The sequence below is a fragment of the Pelodiscus sinensis genome, chromosome 1 (assembly GCF_052426305.1).
Source record: "Pelodiscus sinensis isolate ZL-2025 chromosome 1, ASM5242630v1, whole genome shotgun sequence".
In the NCBI taxonomy this organism is placed as follows: domain Eukaryota; kingdom Metazoa; phylum Chordata; order Testudines; family Trionychidae; genus Pelodiscus; species Pelodiscus sinensis.
Genome location: NC_143052.1, coordinates 69,994,167 through 70,018,647, shown reverse-complemented (window position 1 = coordinate 70,018,647; position 24,481 = coordinate 69,994,167). Strand labels below are relative to the sequence as shown.

At 42.4% G+C, this 24,481-nt stretch overlaps 1 protein-coding gene across 3 annotated transcripts in view; it reads left to right on the top strand.

The window, feature by feature from the left end:
- The window catches only part of NAP1L1 (nucleosome assembly protein 1 like 1), a 37,547-nt gene extending 14,159 nt beyond the window's left edge, over positions 1–23,388 (top strand). Inside the window, exons 5-15 of one of the 3 annotated variants that reach the window (XM_075932097.2) lie at positions 3,882–4,023; positions 4,577–4,657; positions 6,450–6,575; positions 7,092–7,163; positions 7,849–7,988; positions 9,777–9,922; positions 10,007–10,026; positions 12,079–12,201; positions 16,165–16,197; positions 17,368–17,433; positions 22,671–23,388. In XM_075932097.2, the coding sequence (XP_075788212.1) occupies positions 3,882–4,023; positions 4,577–4,657; positions 6,450–6,575; positions 7,092–7,163; positions 7,849–7,988; positions 9,777–9,922; positions 10,007–10,026; positions 12,079–12,201; positions 16,165–16,197; positions 17,368–17,433; positions 22,671–22,706 (985 nt within the window). In that variant the 3' untranslated portion in view covers positions 22,707–23,388. Of the gene's footprint in view, positions 1–3,881; positions 4,024–4,576; positions 4,658–6,446; positions 6,576–7,091; positions 7,164–7,848; positions 7,989–9,776; positions 9,923–10,006; positions 10,027–12,078; positions 12,202–16,164; positions 16,198–17,367; positions 17,434–22,670 lie in introns of all 3 variants that reach the window. The other 2 variants (XM_075932088.2, XM_075932102.2) reach the window with 2 other exon arrangements.
- The last annotated feature ends 1,093 nt before the right edge of the window (positions 23,389–24,481 follow it).

Here is a 24,481-nt window from a genome sequence, read left to right as displayed (position 1 = left end):
GTAGTTTTAGGAGGAGATCAGGGTCTATATCCCTTCTGCCCCTTCCCACCACATATACTATCAAAGGAAAGATACACATGTACCTTGAGATGCATCACTTTGATACAGAATTTGATAAGTTGTCAGTAGCTGTGTTCTAGGGTCATCTTGCTATGGATGTTGTCATCAGATGGGAAATGAGAGCAATTGGTTGATGAAGTGATGGGTTGGTGGAAGTTTAAGGTTTGGGTGATATATGTACAGGTATTAGTGGGTTGTAAAAGGGTATGAAGTGGTTGGTATTCTGTCCAGGAGGAGTATTAGTGTAGGGCAAGGGTAAGTAACCTGTTCACTGCAGTAACAAGGCAGAGTGCAAATAGGTATTGTGGGACACTTAGTCACATCAGTAGGAGTTCTTAAGTTTTGTAAGAGCTTGCTGGAAATGGAAGTACCTTGTCTGTGGAGAACTTCAAAAATTCCTTCTATTTAAAACAGCAGCAAACAATTTTGAAACTTTCTGCAAAGAACAGGAATTTCAAAACTTTGGATTTAGTTCACAGCTCTGTTATGGAAAAAGTGGTGTAACTTTGTTTCAACCTTTTCAGAATGTGTGAGATTAAAGACCGCTCTCTGTTTCCGGGAGTCCTAACTCAGAGGCAGTCTGTCTGGAACTCCAGGCTTCTAAGGATCTGAGCAGGCCAGCAATCAGTCAGGAAACCAAGCGAGCTTCCATTGAAACTCTTGAGTTCAACTGAAATCAATAAATTACTGTGAAATGTTTGGATTTTGACAAATTTGTGTTTTCTGGTAGAAAAGTATTTTCTTTTGCCAAGTTTAGGTGTATCTGTTGCAACCAGACAGGTACTCCTCTGTCTGTTTATTCCAGTGAAGATGGACTTCATAAGCTGATCTGAAGTCTTTTTTTAGGTCAGACAAACTTCTTAAAGACTCACCCTGCTTCTCATTTGGCCATACGTTCATTAAATTAGCTTGCATTCAGAGGAACAAATGTTAACTTAGTCATCTTGCATGTGTTCTATTCCTTCACTTTGATTCTTTTGGACTGCTGCCTCTCTTTAGAGCTATTGCAAAATTCTACCTTTTATAAAACTGCTTATAGATGACGCTTTGTAGATAATGGATATATAAATCTCAGTTAAAGTTTGAAATGAGCTGGCATTAGCAGGTCTGTATTTTACTTTTATATTCAATGTGATTTATATTAAGGAACCAAGATGCTGCTGAAAAAGGGGTTAAATTGCATTAAATCATTCTAGGTGGAATTTGCATTAGATATCTAATACTAGCTATAGCTCAGCCTTGGGGGCCTTAATATTTTTATTGTACATTATTGGAGCCCAATATATAAGGAAAGCACCTAGTTGATTACCAGTAAAGCTAATAGCTCAATGAGTTGAATCTGATTTAGTGTGTACTATAATCACGGTTATTGCAACACTTTTCCCTGCAAGTTCACTTAATACATTGGCCTTCTCTAGGACAGGGCTTGGCAACCTTCAGCAGGCACTGGGAGTTGCGGAGGGGGGGAGGGAAGTGTGCCTGTGGATGGTCAATATCAAGGTTCCCTCTAAGTTGCGCAGTCAGGGTGCATATACACAGCACCCGTAGGTTGAAATAAGATCACAATTAGCGTAGCTCAAATTGTGTCATCTTATTTCGATCTAATTTTGAAATAAACTGCTATTCCAAAACATCCTTTAGCCCTCATGGAACAAGGGTTACAAGGACATTGGAATAGCGAGCCTGTTATTTCAAAATCTATTTTGAAATAACGGGCTAGTTCAAAAGACGTGGAACAGCTATTTTGGGATACATCTGATATTGCAAAATAGCACCGCGGTCTAGACGTAGCCCTACAGGGTCAGAGGAGTGTGCTGTTCTCACAGCCAGGGCAGAGGCACACTCCTCCAGCCCCAGAAGGGAGCTGTCATGTCCAGGGGAAAGCTTTGCTGCTCTAGCCTGAGCAGGAGGGCTGGATTAAGAAAGGGGGTTTAGGGGGCTGATGAGGCTCTGTTAGCCTGGGACCTTAGACTACAGCCTGTAAAGCCCCTGTGTTCTGGGCCAACCCTTCGGGGGCGGGAGGGGGGAAGGAGAAGACAGGCAGCTCCAAGTGCCTCCCCATCCCCCAGCTGGAGTGCCAGGAAGCTCTGTCCCCATAGTGCCCATTGGCTGGGAATTATGGCCAATGGGAGCTGGGGGTGGGGGGGTTAGGGTTAGGGAGGAGCTAAAAGGTGGTGAAGTGGTGCAATAATGTTTTCTCCACCCCCTCCCCCCCATCAGTGCCATAGTGGGGGAGGAGGGGCAGTTGCCCCTGGGTACCAAGCTAGGGGGGCGCCAGGCTGGAGTGGAGTGCACAGCCCCACACAGCGAGCCCAGCGCTGGCCGGCCACTTGTTCCCTGCAGACAGGCCACTGAGGCAGGGCTGGGTGGCGGGAGTAAGCACTTCAAAGGTAGGGTTACCATTGGTGCCTGGCTCTGGGGGAGGGGAGGCACATTGGGTTAGAGCGGGAGGGCTGGGGGTGCCTGGCTCTGGGGGTACTTATAACTTTTTATTTTGGAAAGAGGGTACTTTATATTTAAAAAAACAGTTGAGAATTAGAGCAGTGGTCTTCAACTTTTTTAAGTACAAGATCACTTTTTGAATTTAAGTGCAATCAAGGATCTACCTCAAACCCAAATATCCTTGCCCTGCCTCCTCTCCCCTTCCCTGAGGCCCCACCCCTGCTCACTCCATCCTCCCTCTCCTATCCTCCCTTAGTTTTATCAGGCTTGGGGCAGGGGTTTTGGGTGCAGGAGAGGTTCAGGACTGGGTCAGGAATTCGGAATGCGGGCTCCAGCTGGGCACTGCTTACCACAGGTGGCTGCTGGGTGGTGGTGGTGCATGGGACTAAGGCAGGCTCACCCCTGCTCTGGCTCTACACCAGTCCCAAAAGCATCCAGCAAACTCTCCATCCCTGCCCCCCTCTGTTCTGTGGAGATGGGGTACAGGATGGAGGGAGGGGCTCCCTGACATCTGCACCCCCTCTTCCTTTTCTTCCCATGCCCTCCACACCAAGCAGGAAGCTGCGGGGGGAGAGGGCAGGCAGTGCCAAGGCAGAGGGCAGGAGCAGCACGGTAGTGCTGAGAGGGGCAAATGCAGTCCTTGCATTTGATAGCCTCCTGGCCAGATCTCTCATGATCACCTGTCAGAGGCTCCAAGATCTACCAGTATCTACTGGGTGGTGACCACGAATTAGAGGGAACACTGGTCAACATAAGCAAAATGTCTCACGGCCCACCAGTGGGTAACTGTGATGGGCCACGTGCTGAAGGTTGCCAATCCTTGGTCTAGGCAAAAATCTTTTTAATTAATGAAAATGTTTTGAAGTGTTGACTCTCAAATGGTTAATATACAGATGTAAATCCTGAAGCTACTTTATTTCCTCTAAGAAAATAGGAAAAACAGTAGTTTGTCAGGATACTGCTTTCTCCCCCTTTACAAAAATTGGCCAGTGCATCAACATGACAATCATTTAATAAATAACTTTTTAAATTCAGTTAATGTTTTTAGAAAGCAGTCTAGTATTATTGCTTTGGGTCTTTAGACAAAACTTTTTGTAAAAAACTTACTTTTGTCTCCATTCTTTGGAATGCTTTACCCGTAGCCTTAATGAAAGCTCAGGTTAGTTTGAGTTTGCACTACCCTTTAATCTCAGTGAGTCATGTTTTCCATTGTTCTTCTGTTTAAAGCTTATGAATGAGAAGTAATACAGCATAAAACAAAATCAATATGTGTCATAGAAGATGGCTGAAGGGGTTGGAGAAAGATTGAGAAGGGAATCAGTGTGTGTTATGAAACATTTTTGTTCATATTTATAATGCTGTAAAACTGAAACTTTCAGCTTGCCTAAGGTAGTTAAGAGACGTGTGAATGCTCTCAAGAACCTTCAAGTTAAATGTGCACAGATAGAGGCAAAGTTCTACGAGGAAGTCCATGAGCTGGAAAGAAAGTATGCTGCTCTCTATCAACCTTTGTTTGATAAGGTAATGACTGCTAAGTTGACTTATTTGAAAGCTCTAGTTAATTAAAATCCCCGAAGAAAAGATTACAGTGGGAATGAATATCTGTGGTGATAACTGTAGCTGTACAGTGTTACAGTCCCATGTGGGGCCAGACTGTGAACCTCTCCATCCCCTGAGTGAATTAATTTCAATAGGACCACCTATGAGAGTACTCTCTAATGAATCTGATTAAGTGTCTCATGACCTATAGCTACCAAAACAATTGTTTTGAGAGTCCTGTCCAGTCCTTTGTAGCTTGATGTCCAAATCAGGCCTCTTAGCAGTGAGTGGCTGTTTTGAGGAGGATAGGAGTAAAATGTAAGGTTACTGTTGCGTGGCAGATGAGGTCAAGAAGCAAATGGAATTTCTTCCCCAAAGGGAGAGCTTTGATTGTGATAACTTACAACCTACTCGGAAGAGTGATTTTTTTTTTTTTTTTTTTTTTTTTTTTTTATGGGCATTACATACTCAGATTCAATATTAAAGTTATACAGATTTAAGTAAACCTGAAAGACTTTATGGCTTTATTTTCCAGCGAAGTGAAATCATCAATGCAATTTATGAACCTACAGAGGAAGAATGTGAGTGGAAAGCAGATACAGAAGAAGAAATTTCAGTGAGTATCTTCACTGTAGCTGAAGAGAACTACTGATGGACCATTTCAAGCTTTAACACACTAAGGCTACGTCTACACTGTGTGCATTGTTGTGCAAGAAGATATGCAAATGAGGCATGGCAATGAAGGAGCTGTCTATGCTGCTCCTTCTTGTGCAAAAAACCCCTCTTGCGCAGGAGCCGTTCTGCTGCTTATTTTCAGGAAAGAACGGCTCCTGTGCAAGAGGGGTTTTTTTGCACAAGAAGGAGCAGTGTAGACAGCTCCTTCTTGGGCAAAAGCCCCTTCCGCAAAAATGGTGGCTCATTAGATATGCAAATGAGACGCGGCGATATACATCGCTGTGCCTCATTTACATATCTTTCTCAACAATGCGCAGTGTACGTGTACGCTGCCTAAGGGTACGTGTACACTGCAACACTATTTTGAAATAACTAGCACTATTACGAAATAATGTAGTCCAAGTCTACACAGCAGGCAGTTATTTGGAAATACAGGCAGTCCCCGACTTATGCGGATCCGACTTATGTTGGATCCGCACTTACGAACGGGGCTTTCTCGCCCCGGAGCTCGCAGGCAGCGGTCCCGCCACCTCGACCTCCGGGGCGAGAAAAGCTGCTCCCGGTGCCCCTGGTCTGCTGGGGACCGTCTCCAGCAGACCAGGGGCACCGGGAGCAAAGCTGCAGCTGGGGCGCGGTCCCGCGCCTCTGAGGCTTTGCCAGAGCAAAGCCTCAGAAGCGCGGGAATCCACCGTGGCTGCAGCTTTGCTCCCCATGTCCCTGGTCTGCGGGGGGGGGGGGGGGGGGGGCGCAGCTAGTGTGCCCCCCCCCCCCCCCCTCAGCAGACCAGGCTTTTGTTGTGGACCCTGGGGCAGAGCAGCTGGGGTGCTGCCGGTTGGTCCCGCAGCGCCGCTCTGGGCACTACTGGACCAACCCGGCAGCACCCCAGCTGCTCTGCCCCAGGCGTCGTGATTCAGCCGCTGCTGGTCAGTTTCAGCAGCAGCTGAATCAGGACGCCTGGGGCAGAGCAGCTGGGGTGCTGCTGGGTTGGTCCAGTAGCGCCAAGGAGCAGTGCTACTGGAGCAACCCAGCAGCACCCCAGCTGCTCTGCCCCAAGCGTCCCCAAGTCAGCCGCTGCTGAAACTGACCGGCGCTGACTACAGGAAGCCCGAGGCAGAGTTGCTCTGCCCCGGGCTTCCTGGAATCAGCCGCTGATCAGTTTCAGCAGCAGCTGACTTGGGGACGCTTGGGGTTCTTAAGTTGAATCTGTATGCAAGTCAGAACTGGCGGTCAGTTTCAGCAGCGGCTGAATCTGGACGCCAGTTCCGACTTACATACAGATTCAACTTAAGTACAAACCTACAGTCCCTATCTTGTACGTAACCTGGGGACTGCCTGTAGTGTCAAAATACTGTCAAGCTGGAGGACTTCTTACTCCGACTTCTGTAACCTTGTACAAGGAGTAAGGGAAGTCAGAGGAAGAGTGCTCTATTTCAAATAAGTGCTGTGTAGATGCTTCCTATTTTGAAATAAGCTATGCAATTGACGCAGCTCATTTTGTGTAGCTTATTTCGACGTAAGCCCTGCAGTGTAGAAGCACCTTAAGCAAGACCCACTACTGTAGCAATACTTAAAGTGCCAGCAGTGAAATTTTCATGGAAGCTTTGTGTAGTTCTGCAAAGCTTGGCTTTCAGTTGTGGGCTCAGTGATCTTAGCATAATGTTCTTTAACAGAGTACATGTGATAAAACTCCTGTTAAATTTTAGAAAGACTAACATTTTTATTTTATCAAGGAGGAAATGAAAGAGAAGGCCAAGCTTGAAGAGGAGAAAAAAGATGAAGAAAAAGAAGACCCTAAAGGAATTCCTGAGTTTTGGCTAACAGTATTTAAGAATGTTGACTTGCTTAGTGATATGGTTCAGGTAGGTGGTGACCTGAAGTTTAAATATAATCATAAGTCTTTAAATTTGTACTAGTGTGCTCCTAGAAGTTGTGGAAGTAGTGATTTGATTTGTCTGTTTGCTGGTTGAATTAAAATATCTTGTATCCCATTTCAAAGTGCTTTGTCAATGGAGTGATGTACCATGCTCCCATGCCTGTTCAGCCTGACGCATCTTATTCTTTAGTTGCCAGTTAAATTACTTACACATCTTCACATATTCAGCAACTAATTGACTAACAAATCATGATTGAATAAGAAGCTTGTATTACAGTTGAAATTCTTTGCTGTGCCTATTACTTGACTATTTGCCTTTGGTCAAATATTTTTATAAAATTATTTCAAATGACCATCATAGGTTATTAGCTAATGTAAAACAAATATTAAATGTATCTGAGCAACTTCCACCCCAAGGCCTCTTTTATTATATAACTAACTTCACTCAAATTCTGTTTGTATGAAAAATACTATGCATTAATTTAAAATAATTTATTTAAAGGAACATGATGAACCTATTCTGAAACACTTAAAAGATATTAAAGTGAAGTTCTCAGAAGCTGGTCAGCCTATGGTAAGCTTACATCTTAGACAAACTGTATTTTTGCATAAGATTAAAATTGACACTGGGTACACAGAAGTGGTCTGGGCCACTCAAATATTTGATGGTGCCTTTTGGAGTCTGAAAAATGTTTAGTTTGTTCTTAAAGAGAAATGACACTTAACATACTGTTAGCACAATCATGTATAAAATGGGCATGTGTCTCTCTTGTATTACAACAGTTTAATCAGATACAAAACCTAGCATTACTTAGTATTTGCAGATAGATATTTCACTTTCATTTTTAGACACCATTATCTGCACCTATTTTTTTTTAATTATGTCCTTTAACTGATAGTCTATATGTGGATTGCAAAGGAGTTAAAAGGACTATTTCTTTAGTAGCCCCCAGGCTTAGTTCTGCATTATAGTGCACAGACCACTGTTCATCAGGTAGTCTCACGGCAAACTTCAAAAAGGTATGAGGCAGAAGATCAAAATCATAATCTAGATGCCGGTATGAAATTAAGAGAACTTTGTTGTAATTTGGGGAAAATATTGAGAATTTTCAGTGAAATATATTGAGCAGAATTGACATTAAGCCAAGAGATATACATTAATTTGAGATCCGATTCTTGGATGTTTAATAGTGATTGAAATGAAACATGAATAAATAGTGCTCAGTTGCTAATGACACTATTTCTGCAATTGTTTTCAGAGTTTCACGTTAGAATTTCACTTTGAATCAAATGACTTCTTCACAAATGAAGTGTTAACAAAATCATACAGAATGAGATCAGAGCCAGATGATTCTGATCCCTTCTCTTTTGACGGACCAGAAATTATGGGTTGTACAGGGTAAGTATTTATTAATATTGAATTCTAACGTAGCTAACCTTTTTTTGTGGCTGCTCTTGAATATTTGGGTGAACTTTCAATGGCCTTATATTCAACTTCCTGGTCATTTCTGCTTGGTTGCATATGAAATGTATTAACTTTTGAACACTACATCCAATCAGCTCTAAAATTTCAGACAATGTGTTAGGCAACAATGGTCAGAACCTTGTTTCCCTCCAAGTCAACAATGGGGAAGGGCTAAATGAGGGATACATGAAGCCCTTCCCCACTCTTTAGTACAGTCACAGCCTCAAACACGCCTGCAGTTATGTAAAGAAGAAAAGCTGGCCCCTACACCTGTGAATAGAGTTTAACTGATTTACATTTTCAGGCTATATCTATACTGCACTTTTCTTAATGCAGAAGCCTATGCACTTCATATGCATAATTAATTAGGGGCTGCTTTTTCACAAAAAGGAGCTGGGTAGACAGCTCCTTTTTGCACAAAACCCCCCTCTTGCACAAGAGCCGTTCTTCCTGGAAAAAATGAGGAAGAACGGCTCTTGTGAAAGAGGGGTTTTTTGTGCAAAAAGGAGCCGTCTACACAGCTCCTTTTTGTGCAAAAGCCTCTTGTGCAAAAACAGCCCCAATTATGAAAATGAAGCTTGGCAATATGCGTTGATCTTAATAAAAAACACAGTTCAGGATGATGGCCCTAGTTAAATTGAGACTTTTCAAACTTAACTTCTGAGTGTAGGATCACCAGCAATATTCTCCAAATATGGAGATCTTTGCAGTCAATGCTTCAAGAATGTTCATTTACTGACTTAATTTTTGCTGTTTGCCTGAACTCCCTGCCTTCCTTCCCAACTATTTTTGGGTCTTAAGTTCATTTATGTAGCAAGTAACTGAGTGGGGTCTGTTCTTGGCAGATTGTGTACTTAATTTCAGTGATTACGATCTACAATGTACCATGAGCCAATATGCAAATTAGTGTGCAGGTTTGCAGGCAATCCTTACATTAGCAAGTAACAAGTCTTAGCATTTGAGACTCTGCGCATCTCTATTCCTTCTAATTTTCCTCCTGTGTGTCTCCATTCTAGCTTAGAACCAAATATGCTAAATGATACCTTATGTTTCAACTTTTTTTTATTTTTATTTTTTTTTGGTGGCCTTTGATTGAAAAGCCCTCACACCTATCCCTGGTGCCAACTAAACTAATACCCCCTATTCAAATCATTCCAGGAAAAAGTGTTTTGTCCATGCAGTGTTTCAATGGAAAGTGGCATCTGGTCAGCATTGACAAGATTTGTGGGATAGGCACTGTCTTCCATTATCCTGTACAACGTTGAACAAATTAAGTGTTGGATAGACCTTTCCTAGAGTAAAACTGAGCTATGCTCTTGTCCTTCCATCTGCCAGGCTTAAGAGTGAAACAATAATGTATATGAGGGGTTCCAGAAATTATTAATGCAGGAAATAAACGTAGTGGGATACTTTTCTATAATTTCAGTTTCTATTCTTCATTTCTGATGTAAATATTTTCAGTAAGAAAAGCGTGCGTGTGAATTCTCTGGATTGGAAGGAATTTGGGGAATAGAATGAGTATACTCATGAGCGGTGTGGCTAGCCCACAGGCTTTTCTCCAAATACATAATAATGTTCAAGATCACCTTAATTATTCAACTGGCTATACTCAAATATTTATTAACTATATCCTTAGACTAGTAATAACTTTAGTATGGAAGAACAAATGTTAAGTTGTAAGCATGTCCCAATTTTATATCTATTTTCCTTAATTTCTTGCAGGTGCCAGATAGACTGGAAAAAAGGAAAAAATGTTACTTTGAAAACCATCAAAAAGAAGCAGAAACACAAGGGACGTGGGACGGTTAGAACGGTGACAAAAACAGTGTCCAATGACTCTTTCTTCAATTTCTTTAGTCCTCCTGAAGGTAAGTATTGTGTGGATTTATTTGAAGTGAAATACATGAAGTATCTTTTAAATTACTTATTTTTTTCCCTGTTTTTTCTTATAGTTCCTGAAAGTGGAGACCTGGTAAGTTGAAGAAATTCAGTACACCAGATTTGAACATAAGAACGGCCGTACTGGGTCAGACCAAAGGTCCATCTAGTCCAGTATCCTGTCTGCCAATAGTGGCCAGCACCAGGTGCCCCAGAGAGGGTGGACCGAAGACAATGATCAAGCGATTTGTCTCCTGCCATCCCTCTCCAGCCTCTGACAAACAGAGGCCAGGGACACCAATTCTATCCCCTGGCTAATAGCCTTTTATGGACTTAACCTCCATGAAATTATCTAGCTTCTTTAAACTCTGTTATAGTCCTAGCCTTCACAGCCTCCTCTGGCAAGGAGTTCCACAGGTTGACTACACGCTGTGTGAAGAAGAACTTTCTTTTATTAGTTTTAAACCTGCTCCCCATTAATTTCATTTGGTGTCCTCTAGTTCTTCTATTTAGGGAACTAACAAATAACTTTTCTTTATTGGCCCTTTCCACACCACTCATGATTTTATATACCTCTATTATATCCCCCCTCAGTCTCCTCTTTTCTAAACTGAAAAGTCCCAGTCGCTTTAACCTCTCCTCATATGGGACCCATTCCAAACCCCTAATCATTTTAGTTGCCCTTCTCTGAACCCTTTCCAAAGCCAAAATATCTTTTTTGAGGTGAGGAGACCCCATCTGTACACAGATATGGAGAGAATGTGTCTTAAGCTATTTGGGAAAATAATAAAGTTAACTGTTTCAGCTATTTCTTTGTAATAAGGAACACCTTTAGCTCATATTCTGGCTTATTTTACAAGAAGATATTGAGGTTGGCTAAGAACACTTAGTAGTAAGAGTTGTAATGAGTGTATTTTGGGATTGTTGATATTTATGAAGGATAAACTGGAATTTTCTAGTAAATGTAAATGTTAAAAAGCATATTCTAAATTGAATAAATAGGAGTCTTGTGTAAGTGAGGAACCAATAATATCAGCCTAAGGTGAGTGTCAAACTAACTTGAACTTAAATCTCCAGAGGAGAGAGGTTAAATCAAATCTATTTAGCTATTTACCCCCGTCTCTCTGTATCTTCTCTATCCACTTACCCTTTCCATCACTACTAAAACTGGTGATGCGTCAGATGCCCACAAGTACTTTGTCAGCTCTGCTGTTCCACTTGACTTTCAATAATTGGGGGGAGGAGAAGCTATATCTACATGACAGATGTCTTAATCCTATTGTCATAAATATTTAATGACCTGCTTTTTAGCACTGGAGAATGCTACCAGAAACTCCACTAGTACAAATTCAGTTTGTAAGTGTTTTGGCTTTTTTTTAAATCTAGCCCTTTTTGGGTCCCCCTTTCCTCCCCCACATGTAAATCAGTGAAGTTCCATTTGCCTGAATCTCTAGACACTTGATGTCATTCCTGTTGCTCCCATCTCATATATTACTGTCATTGTGGTTGTATTAATTGGCAGATATTCATTATCAGGGCTTGACAAATAATGTAATCTACTCGCCTGTGGCGAGTAGACTACAATCCGGAGGAGCCGGCACAGAGCGATCCGCGCATGCGCGGAATGATCTGCGCATGTGCAGGACACAGAACCACACGAAACTGCGCGGCTGGCGACTGGGGCTCGCTGCCGCTTGGCAAGCCCTGTTCATTATACTGAAGGGGTTTTAGTGCTAAGTAATTTTAGGAAAGTTGTGAAGAACTCTAAAATGATCTGAAGAAGCTAAACATTGGAAAAATGGGGAAACTTTCTTTTTAATAAGTCTGGGTGAAAATTTTGACTTAAACTAGGGTATGTAATGTATAGAGATTTCTGTGTCTTTTAATTTGCACAGAATGTCAGACTTTACACAGGTTTCTTTTTTAATGTGGGCAATGCGTATGTTGTCTGCTTATCATAGTTTGCAAGTTGTCCCTTAGTTATGATCTAATAAATGTAGCAATCACTGGAACATATCCCATTTGTGCTGAATTCTCTTGAATATTTGGTCACCTCAGTCCTCATGAGATTAGTTTGTGTTCAGACTCCTAAAACAAATGAGTTATGAATGTATCACTTTACTGTTTCTTTTAATATTTTATGCAGGATGATGATGCTGAAGCAATTCTTGCTGCAGATTTTGAAATCGGCCACTTTTTACGTGAGCGTATAGTTCCACGATCAGTATTGTACTTCACAGGGGAAGCTATTGAAGATGATGATGATGATGTAAGTTTTAAACTGGCTAAAAATGCTCAAACAATTAATATTTAAGATTTCTAATGAGATTGCTTTAGTAGTGTTTGTGGGGATTTTCTTCATGAATCTATTCTTTCTTGACACTTCTTTCAGCTCTTTTCAGGGTAGGCCCCTTCATCATGTTACAAAATCCTGAGAGCTATAGTAGACGCTCCAAGGTACGTCTACACTAAGACTACAGCAACACAACTATAGCTACTCTCCTCTAGTACTTTAGCATATGTCTACACTATTTAGCAACAGAAGGAATTTCTCTGTCACTGTAGTAAATCTCTTTGGGAAGCGGTATCTAGGTTAACAGAAGAATTTGGTTAACTTCAGTGCATCTACATTGGAGTTAATCTTAACTGAACTGTTTCATACAGGGTGTGCACTTTTTCATCGTGCTAAAAGATGTAGACAAAAGGTCTTAAAGTGTGTGTGGTGGTGGGGGGGGGGGGGGAGCCGAGGCAGACTGGCCCAGCAGGATACCGGGAATTTCCTGGTGGGCTGTTGTCCGGTGGGCCGTTGTGTCCGCACACTGTTGCCCCTCATTCGGAGTGGCTCCGCGTCCGTGCTGTATGTGGCACGCAGAGCCCAACCTGCCGCCTGTGCTGTGTGCCGGACATGACGTGGGGGTTGGGGGGGGTGACGTTATGGGAAGGGCCGTTCTCAACCCATTTCCTGGGCCCATTTTGATTGCCAGTACACTCCGGGGGAGGGGAGGGCACTGACCCACAGAAAAATCAGTTGGGGGGCTGCACACAAGTGAGATACAAAAAAAAACCTCTCAGTGACTGGGCCCTGACTGATATGGAGAAAGACACTCCAAACATTCCCCTCACACACAAGAGCCTAGGGGGGACCCAGCCTCGTAGATTTTTGTGTGCTCCAGCCCCATGTTGGGATGGCAGATGAGCTATAGCGCCAGCATGGACTCCCACTTCCAGCATTGGGGCCATAAGCCTTGGGTTGGATTTCCCATCCCTCCTTACAGGTTTGAGGGTATAATGACATTGATTCTGTGCCATCCGGGTCTGACTCTTACACAGTGGCATGAGCTCCTCCAAAGATGCATATGGGTTCAGAAAATACCAACTACAGAATATGGTCCAAAGAAAGTTAAGGTTCAGAAGTTAAGGAATGCCACAGTTAAAGTTGCTTTGGTAAAAGTAATCTGAAAAATCAGGTCCTGGATTACTCAAATTGGGTACATAAAATTAGTGTGAATTTGTGACCTTAATCTCTATGCTTTAGCTTCCCGTCTAAAATGAGCGAGAAAATATTCCATCTCAGATGTGTGAAAGATTGATGTTTGTTAAATACTTGGTTACTGTAGTGATGAGCACAGTAGAAAAGCATGTGAGGAGATAATTAATTTTGTTTTCAAAGCAGGGGTCAAATAATATAAATGAGGCCCATACTGAGCAATTAGGAGAAACCAATTTTGAAGTGCTGCTCATTAAATGAGCATAGTTCATTGTATTCAGAGAATGAAACAGAGATCTTAAAAACTAGTACTGTGTGTGATTAAGGCTGCACACAGAACCGTAATTCTGTAACTTCCTAACCTGAATTCTTGATATTTTTGTTTGTTTGGTTTTTTTGTTTCAATCTGAAAGTTCTCTTTTTACAAGTTTTTAGTTCAGACTTCCTAAGCTTTCCAAAGAGCAAACTGGGAAGAAAATGCATCATACTGAGACATTGATCATCAGTAGTGCTAGAACTTTTAGTTCTTCTTCGAGTGATGTCTCCATGGGTGCTCCACTGTAGCATTAGAGATCGAGATCTCCACCACGGTCAACATATGGGAGTCTATCTCTTGAACATTCCCCTTCTCAACCTTCATCAGTTCTGGAACAAAACACCGTCTCTCCTCAACCTCCTCCCTCTGACATCAACCAAAAACAGCCCACTGCAGTGCAAGTACAACCACCTGGTATATCTCCTACCAATCAGTCCTCTTCGTCACCTGACGAAGCAGTTATCCTGGGAGATGCCTCCCCCCCCCCCCCGATGATTTAAAACCATTTCAGGAGTTGTTCGAGAGGGTGGTGGTTACTCAAGAACTACAGTTGTCTGAGATTAAGGAGGAGATTTTTTCCTTAAGAATCTCCAAATGTCCCAATGCGCTAAGCTGGCTATCCCGCTTGACGAAGCCATATTGGAAGTTGCGGATGAGATCTGGCAAACACCGGCAGCTGCCATTGAGAGCGGATAAAAAGTACTTTGTGCTACCCAAGGGGTCTGAGTTTTTATTCAGTCACTCTCAACCCAACTTCTTGGTAGTGGATGCAGCACAACGAAGGGCAAAGACACCCCAATATAGGAATTGCACTGTAGACAAAGACTCCAAAAGACTTGATTTATTTGGCAGGAAGATTTACATGTCATCCACACTTCTCCTTCGTATAGCAAATTATTTAGTGCACCTGTCAATCACAATTTTGACAATTCTACTAAATTGACACAGCTCATGGAATCACTGCTAGAGTCCAAGAGACCAGTTTTGAGAGTGGTCGTCCAGGAAGGGTATGCCCCACCAGAGCTGGTCTGTGGATAAAGATGGATGTCACAGATACGGCAGCGAGAGCAACAGCTACAGCAGTGGTCATGAGACGAGCCTCTTACCTCCAATCTGCATAGGAACTGATGAAGGTGGAAGAGGGGAACGTTTGAGACACTCCCATATGTTGAACGTGGTGGAGATCTGGATCTATAATACTACAGTGGAGCACCAAATGGGGAGGGACATATCGAAGAACGACAGTTACTGCACCAAGGTGAGTAACTTTGCTATCCCCTGCCACTTGTGTTAAGGAATTTTTACTGATAGAGGATGACAATCTATTGCTGCTGTGTAAACTTACTTAAATGAGGATGAGACACTTTGCCATTGGAGTTCACAGATGTTTGACACTGACTCTCCCTCTTCCCCCCCACCTATCCCTCCCTGCCTGCCTCCTTGCCCTTTCAGTTGTCCCTCCACATACCCAAGCTTTTTGTCCAACCTGTGTTCCCCATCCCCTGGCTTGCAATTCTTATTTTGCCAGATAGTCTCTCTCTTTTTTCCTCTTCTCCTACCTTTGATCTAGATTTTCTTCCCCTTTGCATTCAAATTAGACTGTTTCCTAAGCAATAGTGCCCAAGGGTGGGACTGCCACTGAGGCCGCCTCCTGTTCTCATCCTAGTGATTCTCTCCTCCCTCCCTTGCCCCCCGAAACAGCACTTCTGGCGAAAGTTTGGCCTCACTCCTGTAGCCCTAATGTGGGACTGCACAAGTTTGAGCTATGCTCAGTGAAGACAAGACTCTTTGGAAATTCTACCTGTTAAACCTGTAGCAAGCCTTTACTCATTTTTTTGCAGACTTCACTAAATTTGGGTGTATTTTTATGGAGACACTGAAGGGCACATCCCAGACATACCCGCTGCCAAACTTTCAATCACTGTTCCAAAGTTTTGAGAGCTATTTGGAGAAAAGATTACTATAACTTAGTTTTGTCCATATTAATATCTCCTTAGCTATATTCTTTAAAAAATTGAGCATGAGGCTGATACTTGGCATGGAGACTTTCAACCCAAGCTGTTAGAATTTTGCAAACCTGTAAGCAACCGAAAGTGGCTTCTATTTGGGGGATGTGCCAGACATATGCATGCAGAATAAATGTTAATACATAACTATAGATTTTATTCTTAAAATAGGAGAAAACTTTATCTGTCAAAGCTATATTTTAAATTCTTATCTGTTTAATAAAATGGATTCAGTATTAACGATATTGATCACTTCAACCCAGATCTAGAAAGGTTTTTTGACAAAGTTAATTTGCCTTAAATGCCCCCCTTTTTGGAGTACTTAATTTTAACATGGAAATTCTTTGGTTGCCATATAATTTAAACAAAACCATTAGGAAGATGGTGTTCACAATGTTTTACAATAAACTATTTTTCTTTTAGTATGATGAAGAAGGTGAGGAGGCAGATGATGAGGTGAGTTACAAGATGGGTTAGACAAATAAAATTATACATGAACACACTTCACTTATGGAGGCAGCTTTTCCTCTTTGGGATGGTAGCTGAACAGTTGGCAAGTTTAAGTTTCTTGTTTCATTAACTGTAAATGACAAACATTCTGCAGTATTTCTCTAGTCTATGTAAAACTTTATTGGTTCAGATATTTTATAAATAAGTCTGAAGTGATGATGAAAGGAAAGATGCCAATTATTAATTTGGTGTCAGATGCATACAGAAGTTGTACTAGTTTCCAAGTATATTTAAGAGCCAAACTTTATGCTAAATGCAGTACAGAAATTTACTCTAAAAGCTGAATATGGGTAAACAGAAAGATACCCAATTCAAAGCTTTTAATTCAAATCCTTAGTTTTTGTTAGTTGCAATTAGGTATACGCATGCTGCATGTACAATTGTTAGGAGGTTTTTCCTTTGTGGTACCTATTTGGCCAGCTGTGGAGCCCCTGGAGTGAAGGCGGTTTATATGCTTCCCTGTTGACCTGCTGCCTTTCTAGTTCCTTTATACCACTATGATGGCATTGCGTTACTTACCTTCTGTGACTGTTGAAGATTTGTTGCTTATGTCCATTCCAAGACCCACCCACCCACCTTGCCTCTGTCAGAGTATCTAGCAAGAAAGAACTGAAGAGGTGGTGGGTCAGCAGGGACCTAATATACACGGCCACCACGGTGCCACTCCAGGGGCTCCACAGCTAACCCAATGGGTACTGCTAGAAGAATAGCTTCTGATGATTGTATGTACATGCCTGCTTGAAATGCATATGAGCAATGCATCTTCAACAGTTACTAAAGGTAGGTAGCAAAAGCAGCGAGGAGTCCTGTGGCACCTTATAGACTAACTGAAGTGTTGGAGCATAAGCTTTTGTGGGCAAATGCATCTGACGAAGTGGGTCTTTGCCCACAAAAGCTTATGCTCCAACACTTTAGTTAGTCTATAAGGTGCCACAGGACTCCTTGCCACTTTTGCAGATTCAGACTAACACGGCTACCCCTCGATACTTAAAGGTAGGTAATCCACTTATTTTTGCACGGATGCAATCTTACACATATCAAAGGAATCTGTTAACTGCACCAAATCTTATTTAATCTGAACAAAAGCATTTTCCATTTGATATTTCTATCTTTCAGGAAGGTGAGGAAGAAGCAGATGAAGAAAATGATCCAGATTATGACCCGAAGGTGGGTAATACCAATGTATGTATTTTATTAAAATAGTTTACACAATTAATTTAAAGCAACCATTTAATCTGAAATAAACAATTCATAATTTCTGTAACTTGTTTTGAGTAAATTGTTCTCTGAGATGGTTTTAATACCCCACTTTTTACTTCTAATATTTGCCAAGTAACATGGTTGTCACTCTAATTTTGTTTCAGTAATACTTTTTAAAATATGTGGTCAGGGATCTTTTTCTTTCCTCCCCAAAGAAACTGAAGTATTACAGTAGACTTCTGATAATCCAGCACTTTTGGGATCCAGGGGGTGCCGGATTATTGGATATGCCGGAGTATCAGGAGGTACTCTGACAGAGGGGCTGTGACAGGTCTGGGGAGGGGGGTTGGCTGGGAACGGCGCAGCATGGGGCAAACCCTCCGCAGCTGCTGGCGACAGGCCAGCTGGGGCTTCAAGCAGCAGCGGCAACTTGGGGAAGCGGCAGGGCACAGCAGGGCAGAGCAGCTGGGGTGCTGCCCGGTTGGTTCCGCAGTGCCGCCCCTCACCCCCCTGCTCAGCACCCGGCAGCACCCCAGCTGCTCTGCTCTGCAGCTTCCCCAAGTCCACCGCTCGTCAGTTTCAGCAGCGGCAGCAGCGGACTTGAGGAAGCGGCGTGGAGCAGAGCAGGTGGGGTGCTGCCAGGCGCCAAGTAGGGGTGCGAGGGGTGGATCTGCGGGACCAACCGGGCAGCACCCCAGCTGCTCAACTCCGCGCCGCTTCCGCAAGTCCACCGCTGGTCAGTTTCAGCGGTGGCAGCAGCGGATTTGGGGAAGTGGCACGGAGCACCTCAATTGTCCGGCTGGCTGGAGCACTTCCGGGTTCCAGTTGGTGCCGGACTATCAGGAGTGCTGGACCACTGGATGCCGGACAATTGGAGTTTTACTGTATTACAAATGAGTTTTTAAAGAGATACAGATGCAACTTTATGAAAAAAGTTGCAAGTTTTCCTATTCATAAAGAAAATATAACTTAACTGATCTTGAATGAATGCTATTAAAATCTTCTTTAGTTGAACAAGTTTGTTGCTAATTTTGCTATTGGTAATAACAAAGTGTTGCCTACATTTGTTGTACCATCAAGGAGAACATATCTGTTCACTTGGATGACATTTCTTAAGTAGAGTTGGAGACTTAAGAGTAAGGAGAGAGGTTTTGGACTGTCTTCCTTGGAGATGATCATCCTCGTTTATATTGAGTAGAATCTACAACAGGACTCTAAAGTAAACTAAGTGTAGCTTTCCTGCTAACATGGAATTAGATATAAACCCTCCTTTATGGCAGGGAATATATTGCTTTGCTCATTCCAGTCTTCCCCTGAACATTCTCTTCCCAAAAAAGAAGACACAGATGCTTATTACTTAGAGAGTAGAGACTTCAGGGTGACTTGAAAAGATGACAATATGGATGTGCAGCAGAGATTGCTAATTCTTTTTTACATATTCCCAAATGTATAAATTTCTCATCTTAGTTTGGGTAGTATGAGGATAAGTTTTCAGATGTCCCATACTCTACAACAGCTCTAGATGAGCTGTTGGGATTTTTTTAAACCTAGTTGTCAAACTAAATAGCATTTATCCAGCTACTTCTAGGGCTGCAAGCACTGATCAAAAAACCAAGCCACATCTTTGATTACTTTAATTTTGAGTGGGGAGTCTGGGGACCAAACCAAACTCAAATATACCTGACATTGGAAGCACTACTGTTACTCAAGCAACATTGAATAACTGGTTATATCTGTTACATGATGTGTGCTCAGGCTAGTTTCAGAAGAAATATCGCAGAATAGGGAAATAATCATATGAAAATATTTTCTCACCAAAATAATACATTTTGTATAAAAATGTAAGTTTACATTGGGAAATGTCCTTTATCATTTTTGGATGAGTGCTATTGTAGTCACCCACAGCATGGTAATAAGATCTGTTCATCTTCAAAAAGGCCATGTTACGGGGAGTAGGATAGTCTGTGAAATTGGCAAGTACTAGAGATGCTCTTGTTGCAGATATGCAGAAGCAGAAACCATAAATAATTCTACTCTGCCTTTCTGTCCCTGTCTGCTAGAAGTCTCTAAACCCGTGGTCCCCAACACGGTGCCCGTGGGCGCCATGGCGCCCGCCAGGTGCTCGGGGCTGGCCTGGCTCCGGGCACATGGCGCGGCGCTTGCAGGGAGCGTCGGCCCCGGGCGCGCGGCGCTTCCGGGGGAGAGGGGGGATTGCTCTAAACAATGTGCAGTTATCAGCCAACTTTGCAAGTTGAGTTGTTAAAGGATTGTGCCAATCCATGTTGTAGAAGAATTTAAACAGTGTGCTTGCTTCAGCATGAATAGGTGAAAGATGGCTTTACATACACGCTGAAAGTTCAGCAGGCCATGTAGCTGCATCAAACTTGCTTCTCAGTAGTATTGGCAGGCCTTGAATCAGACCAAAAATGGCTTGTCAAATAAGGTCAAACAACACTGCTCAATATTTGCCCTGTTGCATCCAACCATCTGCATTACACTGTACCCTTTGGTGCCCATGAGAAAAAAAGACTATGGGTTGGACCTCTCTGGTCCAGCCCCCTCCAGGACCTGACCGGTCCTGGATGAGAGATTTTGCTAGACTGCGGAGGTCATCATCTGCCCTCGCTTCCCATCCCATGCTGTGCTATTGCCTCCCCAGCCCTGGACCTGCTGCAAGTCCTGCTGCCCTACTGGCCCCCATCCCTCCCTGCCTCCCTCCCTCCCCTCCTTGCCTGTCATGCTTGGCAGGCCAGCTAGGGTGTGCCTGGCAGCCCTGCTGTGGGGAGCTGGGCTCCCTACTGGCAGCTTGCTGCCCACAACCTTGCCAGACTGCAAAGCTTGTAGGCACCAGTGCTCCAGTAGGACTCTCTGGTCCTGCAACATCCATGGTCTGGGATGTTGCGGGACAAGAGAGTATCATTTTACAGAGGTTCAGCCTGCAGTTGTTACGGAGACCACAGTAATGCACAGTGCCCTTCCTCCTGTACTGATGTAATCTAATAGCCATATCAACAGAGTTGCAAACTGAGACAATTAGGGCTCATGTACCTGCTGTGTGATATGCTAATTGGCTGTTTGGCCTTGTATGCTGGCCAGATATTAGCTGTTGCAAGATTTCAAATTCTGTTTGAGGAAAGCAAGGGATGTTGCAGTTTTGTTGCTTAGCCTAGTGTAGGGCACAGTGAAGGGAGTAGTATTCAAATGGATACGCAAGTGCCTCTTTTATACAGTCCTGTGCAGATCCAGCTTAACATCATTTACATATGCAGATAATGATACTGATCACCTGTTTGTGCAGACCACACTTGACTCAATCTTCTCTGTCTTATGCTAACTGCTGAGCATAGCGAGATGGCACTTGCTACTGCTAGTGTTAAGAAATAGAACAGAAACAGGGCAAGGGCTAGGGCTTATGATTTAGGACCATGGGAATGATAAGTGTGGGGAGGGGAGAATCAGAGGAGAAAGATGTTGTCATCAAGTCGGTAATACTATTAGGGTATTGGACTGAACACTTCACTTCAGTTCATTAGACCTAACTTAAAGGGTGCTATTGGAGGCTGCTATGCTTAGTATATTCATGTACATTTACTGAGATAGGCATGAACCCCTCCACTCCACTCCCTGCCAGTTCTCCCATTACCTTAATTGACCGAGACTGGTCCTTGATTGAGGCTATATTATAATGAAAATACTGTTTGTGCGCCATATAATCAATGTACCTCTTACCAACTATGATAGGGTGAGTAGTATTTTTTTTTCTTTTTAATTGTTCATGTCCCCCTAAAAAATTAGCTACTAGCCTGTTTGTTTAGGAGCCAGGTTCTGCTGGTTCATTCAAGTCATTATCTAGTTCCATCACCCTACAGGTGGGTCATTAAATCACTTTGTATGTGAAGGATATTCAATATCATATCTCAGCAACTACTATCCATTTTCAGGATTTTATGCTTCTGTTAATTATGCAAGTCAAGAGCTAACTTTCTTAGGGTGACTTGTCTCCTGATGTATGACATTAGAGCAGTTAAAACTCTCCACTACTGGTATTGTAAGTTTTTTGTCCATATCTGTAAGGAAGATTTGGCTTCCCTGTTAAGCCAGGTGACACAAATAGAGGTCATAAGTAGTGCAGCTAGGGAGGGGGATTGGTTTGCATGTCATCATTCTTGACAATAGATGCTGAGAAATAGGGCCTTAGAAGCCATAAATATTATGGTATATTTTCTTTAAGTTTTCTACCTTGGGAGCCTTAATGGGGACTTAAATGTTAACCCTCACTAGTTTATTTCATGCTGTCATTACATGATGAATAAATTTCAATGAGCTTGGATTGCTTGTGCTCATGGGATCAGAGAGAGTTCTCCTTGGCTAAGACTCTTAGGGCTCGTCTACACTGGCCCCTTTTCCGAAAGGGGCATGGTAATTTCAGAGATCGTAATAGGGAAATCCGCGGGGGATTTAAATATCCCCCGCGGCATTTAAATAAAAATGTCCGCCGCTTTTTTCCGGCTTTTAGAAAAGCCGGAAAAGAGCGTCTACACTGGCCCCGATCCTCCGGAAAAAGCGCCCTTTTCCGGAGGATCTTATTCCTACAAATAAGATCCTCCGGAAAAGGGCGCTTTTTCCGGAGGATCGGGGCCAGTGTAGACGCTCTTTTCCGGCTTTTCTAAAAGCCGGAAAAAAGCGGCGGACATTTTTATTTAAATGCCGCGGGGGATATTTAAATCCCCCGCGGATTTCCCTATTATGATCTCTGAAATTACCATGTCCCTTTCGGAAAAGGGGCCAGTGTAGACGTAGCCTTAAAGTATATGGGCACCTCTTCTATTTCTGTGGCATGCTAGTTTTGTTCCAATCCTCTTTCTCTTAAATTTTTGAAGATACCACCTTGCTGTAATCAGAAATGCGGTGTTGCTTGCTATCAATGGCTAATGCAAACTTTACCCAAAGGCAAAAATCAGGTATCCTCTTGAATGTAGCTATTGAAAGATAGCTTTAAGCTTTAGTTGCTTACTACATAGAGAGGTTTGAATGCAAGGTGGTATAGTATTATGTACAGGGGGATAAAAGAGAGAAGCAAGATTCTTAATAGCTAAATTGTTAATTCTGAAGAGCTTTAACGGAAGCGTGATTTTTTTTTTTTTCTTGACAGCTTTAAGTGGTTTGGAAAAATAACTTGATGTGACATCTGTACACTGACTTTTTTTTCCATTCAACAGAAGGATCAAAACCCAGCAGAATGCAAGCAGCAGTGAAGCAGTGTGTATGTGGCCTTGAGGATTACCTGCACTGTAATAGCCTAAACACAACTATTAGTTACTTACAGCCTTATGTTTTGTATCTTCTTGGTAGAACTAAGTAAATAATTTGTTAAAATAAAATCAAACACAAGTACCAGTTTAAAATGTAGGTTCATTCATTCTACCCAACATTTTAATAGTATAATTTTCTGCCAATATGTAGAATGCAGTAAATCCCCTAAAGCATGAATGTTAATTCATTGCTACATAGTTTGGTTCTTGTGAAGTCTTTTGTCATGTAGCTATTAGACTGCAGCTGTGAAGATTATCAGAACTGTTAACTGAGACCAATATTTGTTTAGAGAAAATCCTCTCCTGAAGAACCAACCAAAGTATTTTCAGCCCAGTAGTTTGAAAGGGTTTGTCTGCTTGCACTAGCTGTGCCCTCATTCCTTGTTAGAGAAATGGCAGTGACTTGTACTAACTAGGAGATGATGCATTTTTGGATTTGACTACTTCAGAAGGCTAGTATAATTTGTTTAACTTCCAACAAGACCACATTAAATGTTCATAATTGTCTGCTTGTTTATGCTATGGGTTTTGTATTTTATGTGACAGTGATCTACAAAAGAAAACTAGTAATCATATTAAGGTTGTTTACCACTGGGGTGTGAATAAAACTTAGTATTTTCAGAAATTAGTCTTGTTTTATTATGCTGTATACATCTGTATATGTAAGATGTTAACAGTTTATATGCTGCAGTTTTTTATTAGACAATCATTTTGAGAACTTATAAGCAAATAGTTTAATACGCTCAGTGATTTAAAACATGAACTCAACTGCACTATTCTCCTTCCTGGGTCATCTTATCCAGGCTCTTCATAGCCAATATAATTGGGATAATACAGTCATGCTGCCACTTGTGAATTTGAGCTACCTATTTAATTGACTACAGTTTGTCATTTGGGTGAACAAATTCAATTTCAGCCGCAGTTCTGTATCTATAGGCAAACCTGGAACCATGGAATAAAGATGTACAATACTCTTTTTTTTTCATAATGTTTTAGTGATTTAAAGAGGCCTCCATTTTGAACACATCAACTCTGGTTTATATTTTAAATTGCTGTACAGGACTAATGTGTTATTTCAAAGAATCTATACAAGTGTAGAGGAAGTAGTAATCCTTTTAATAAGTCAGTATAGACAGTTCTCCAAAGTGGAAAGCTCTGAGATTTTTGTTTTTTCTTCAAACTATGACTCTGGGAAGTTGAGCTTGAGGACTTCTTAGTGCAAACTGCTTGGTCAGTTTGGGACCAATATTCATGTATAGGAGGTACAAGGGGAATAGACAACTGTTGGTAAATAATGGAGACAGGTAACAGGACTTAAAAAAAAATCTAGATGAGGGTGCCACCTCAAAGAGAAGGAGTTACTCTCCTGGGTGGTCCTTGAGAGGAAATGCTGGTATAACCAAATCTGGCCACTTTGTCAGCTGAAGTCCGTGTCCAGGACCAACCATCAGCTCCCATCTGATTAAACCAAGTCACTTTCATATCCTGAACAACATCCCGGGTCTCTTTGCTAGGCCACATTGCAACCAGTACTACTGTAATGGGTTTGCTAGGTTCCAGCTCCATTGTCTGGAGGCCTGGCTCTGATCTCTGTCTGTCTGTCCCAGACACAGCATGAACAGTGTAGTGACAATTGCCATCCGCGCCAGGATGTTGATCATCTGGTAGACAAACCAAATATGTGAGTATTGGAGCGTTTCTTGCCTCCCAGACCTGAC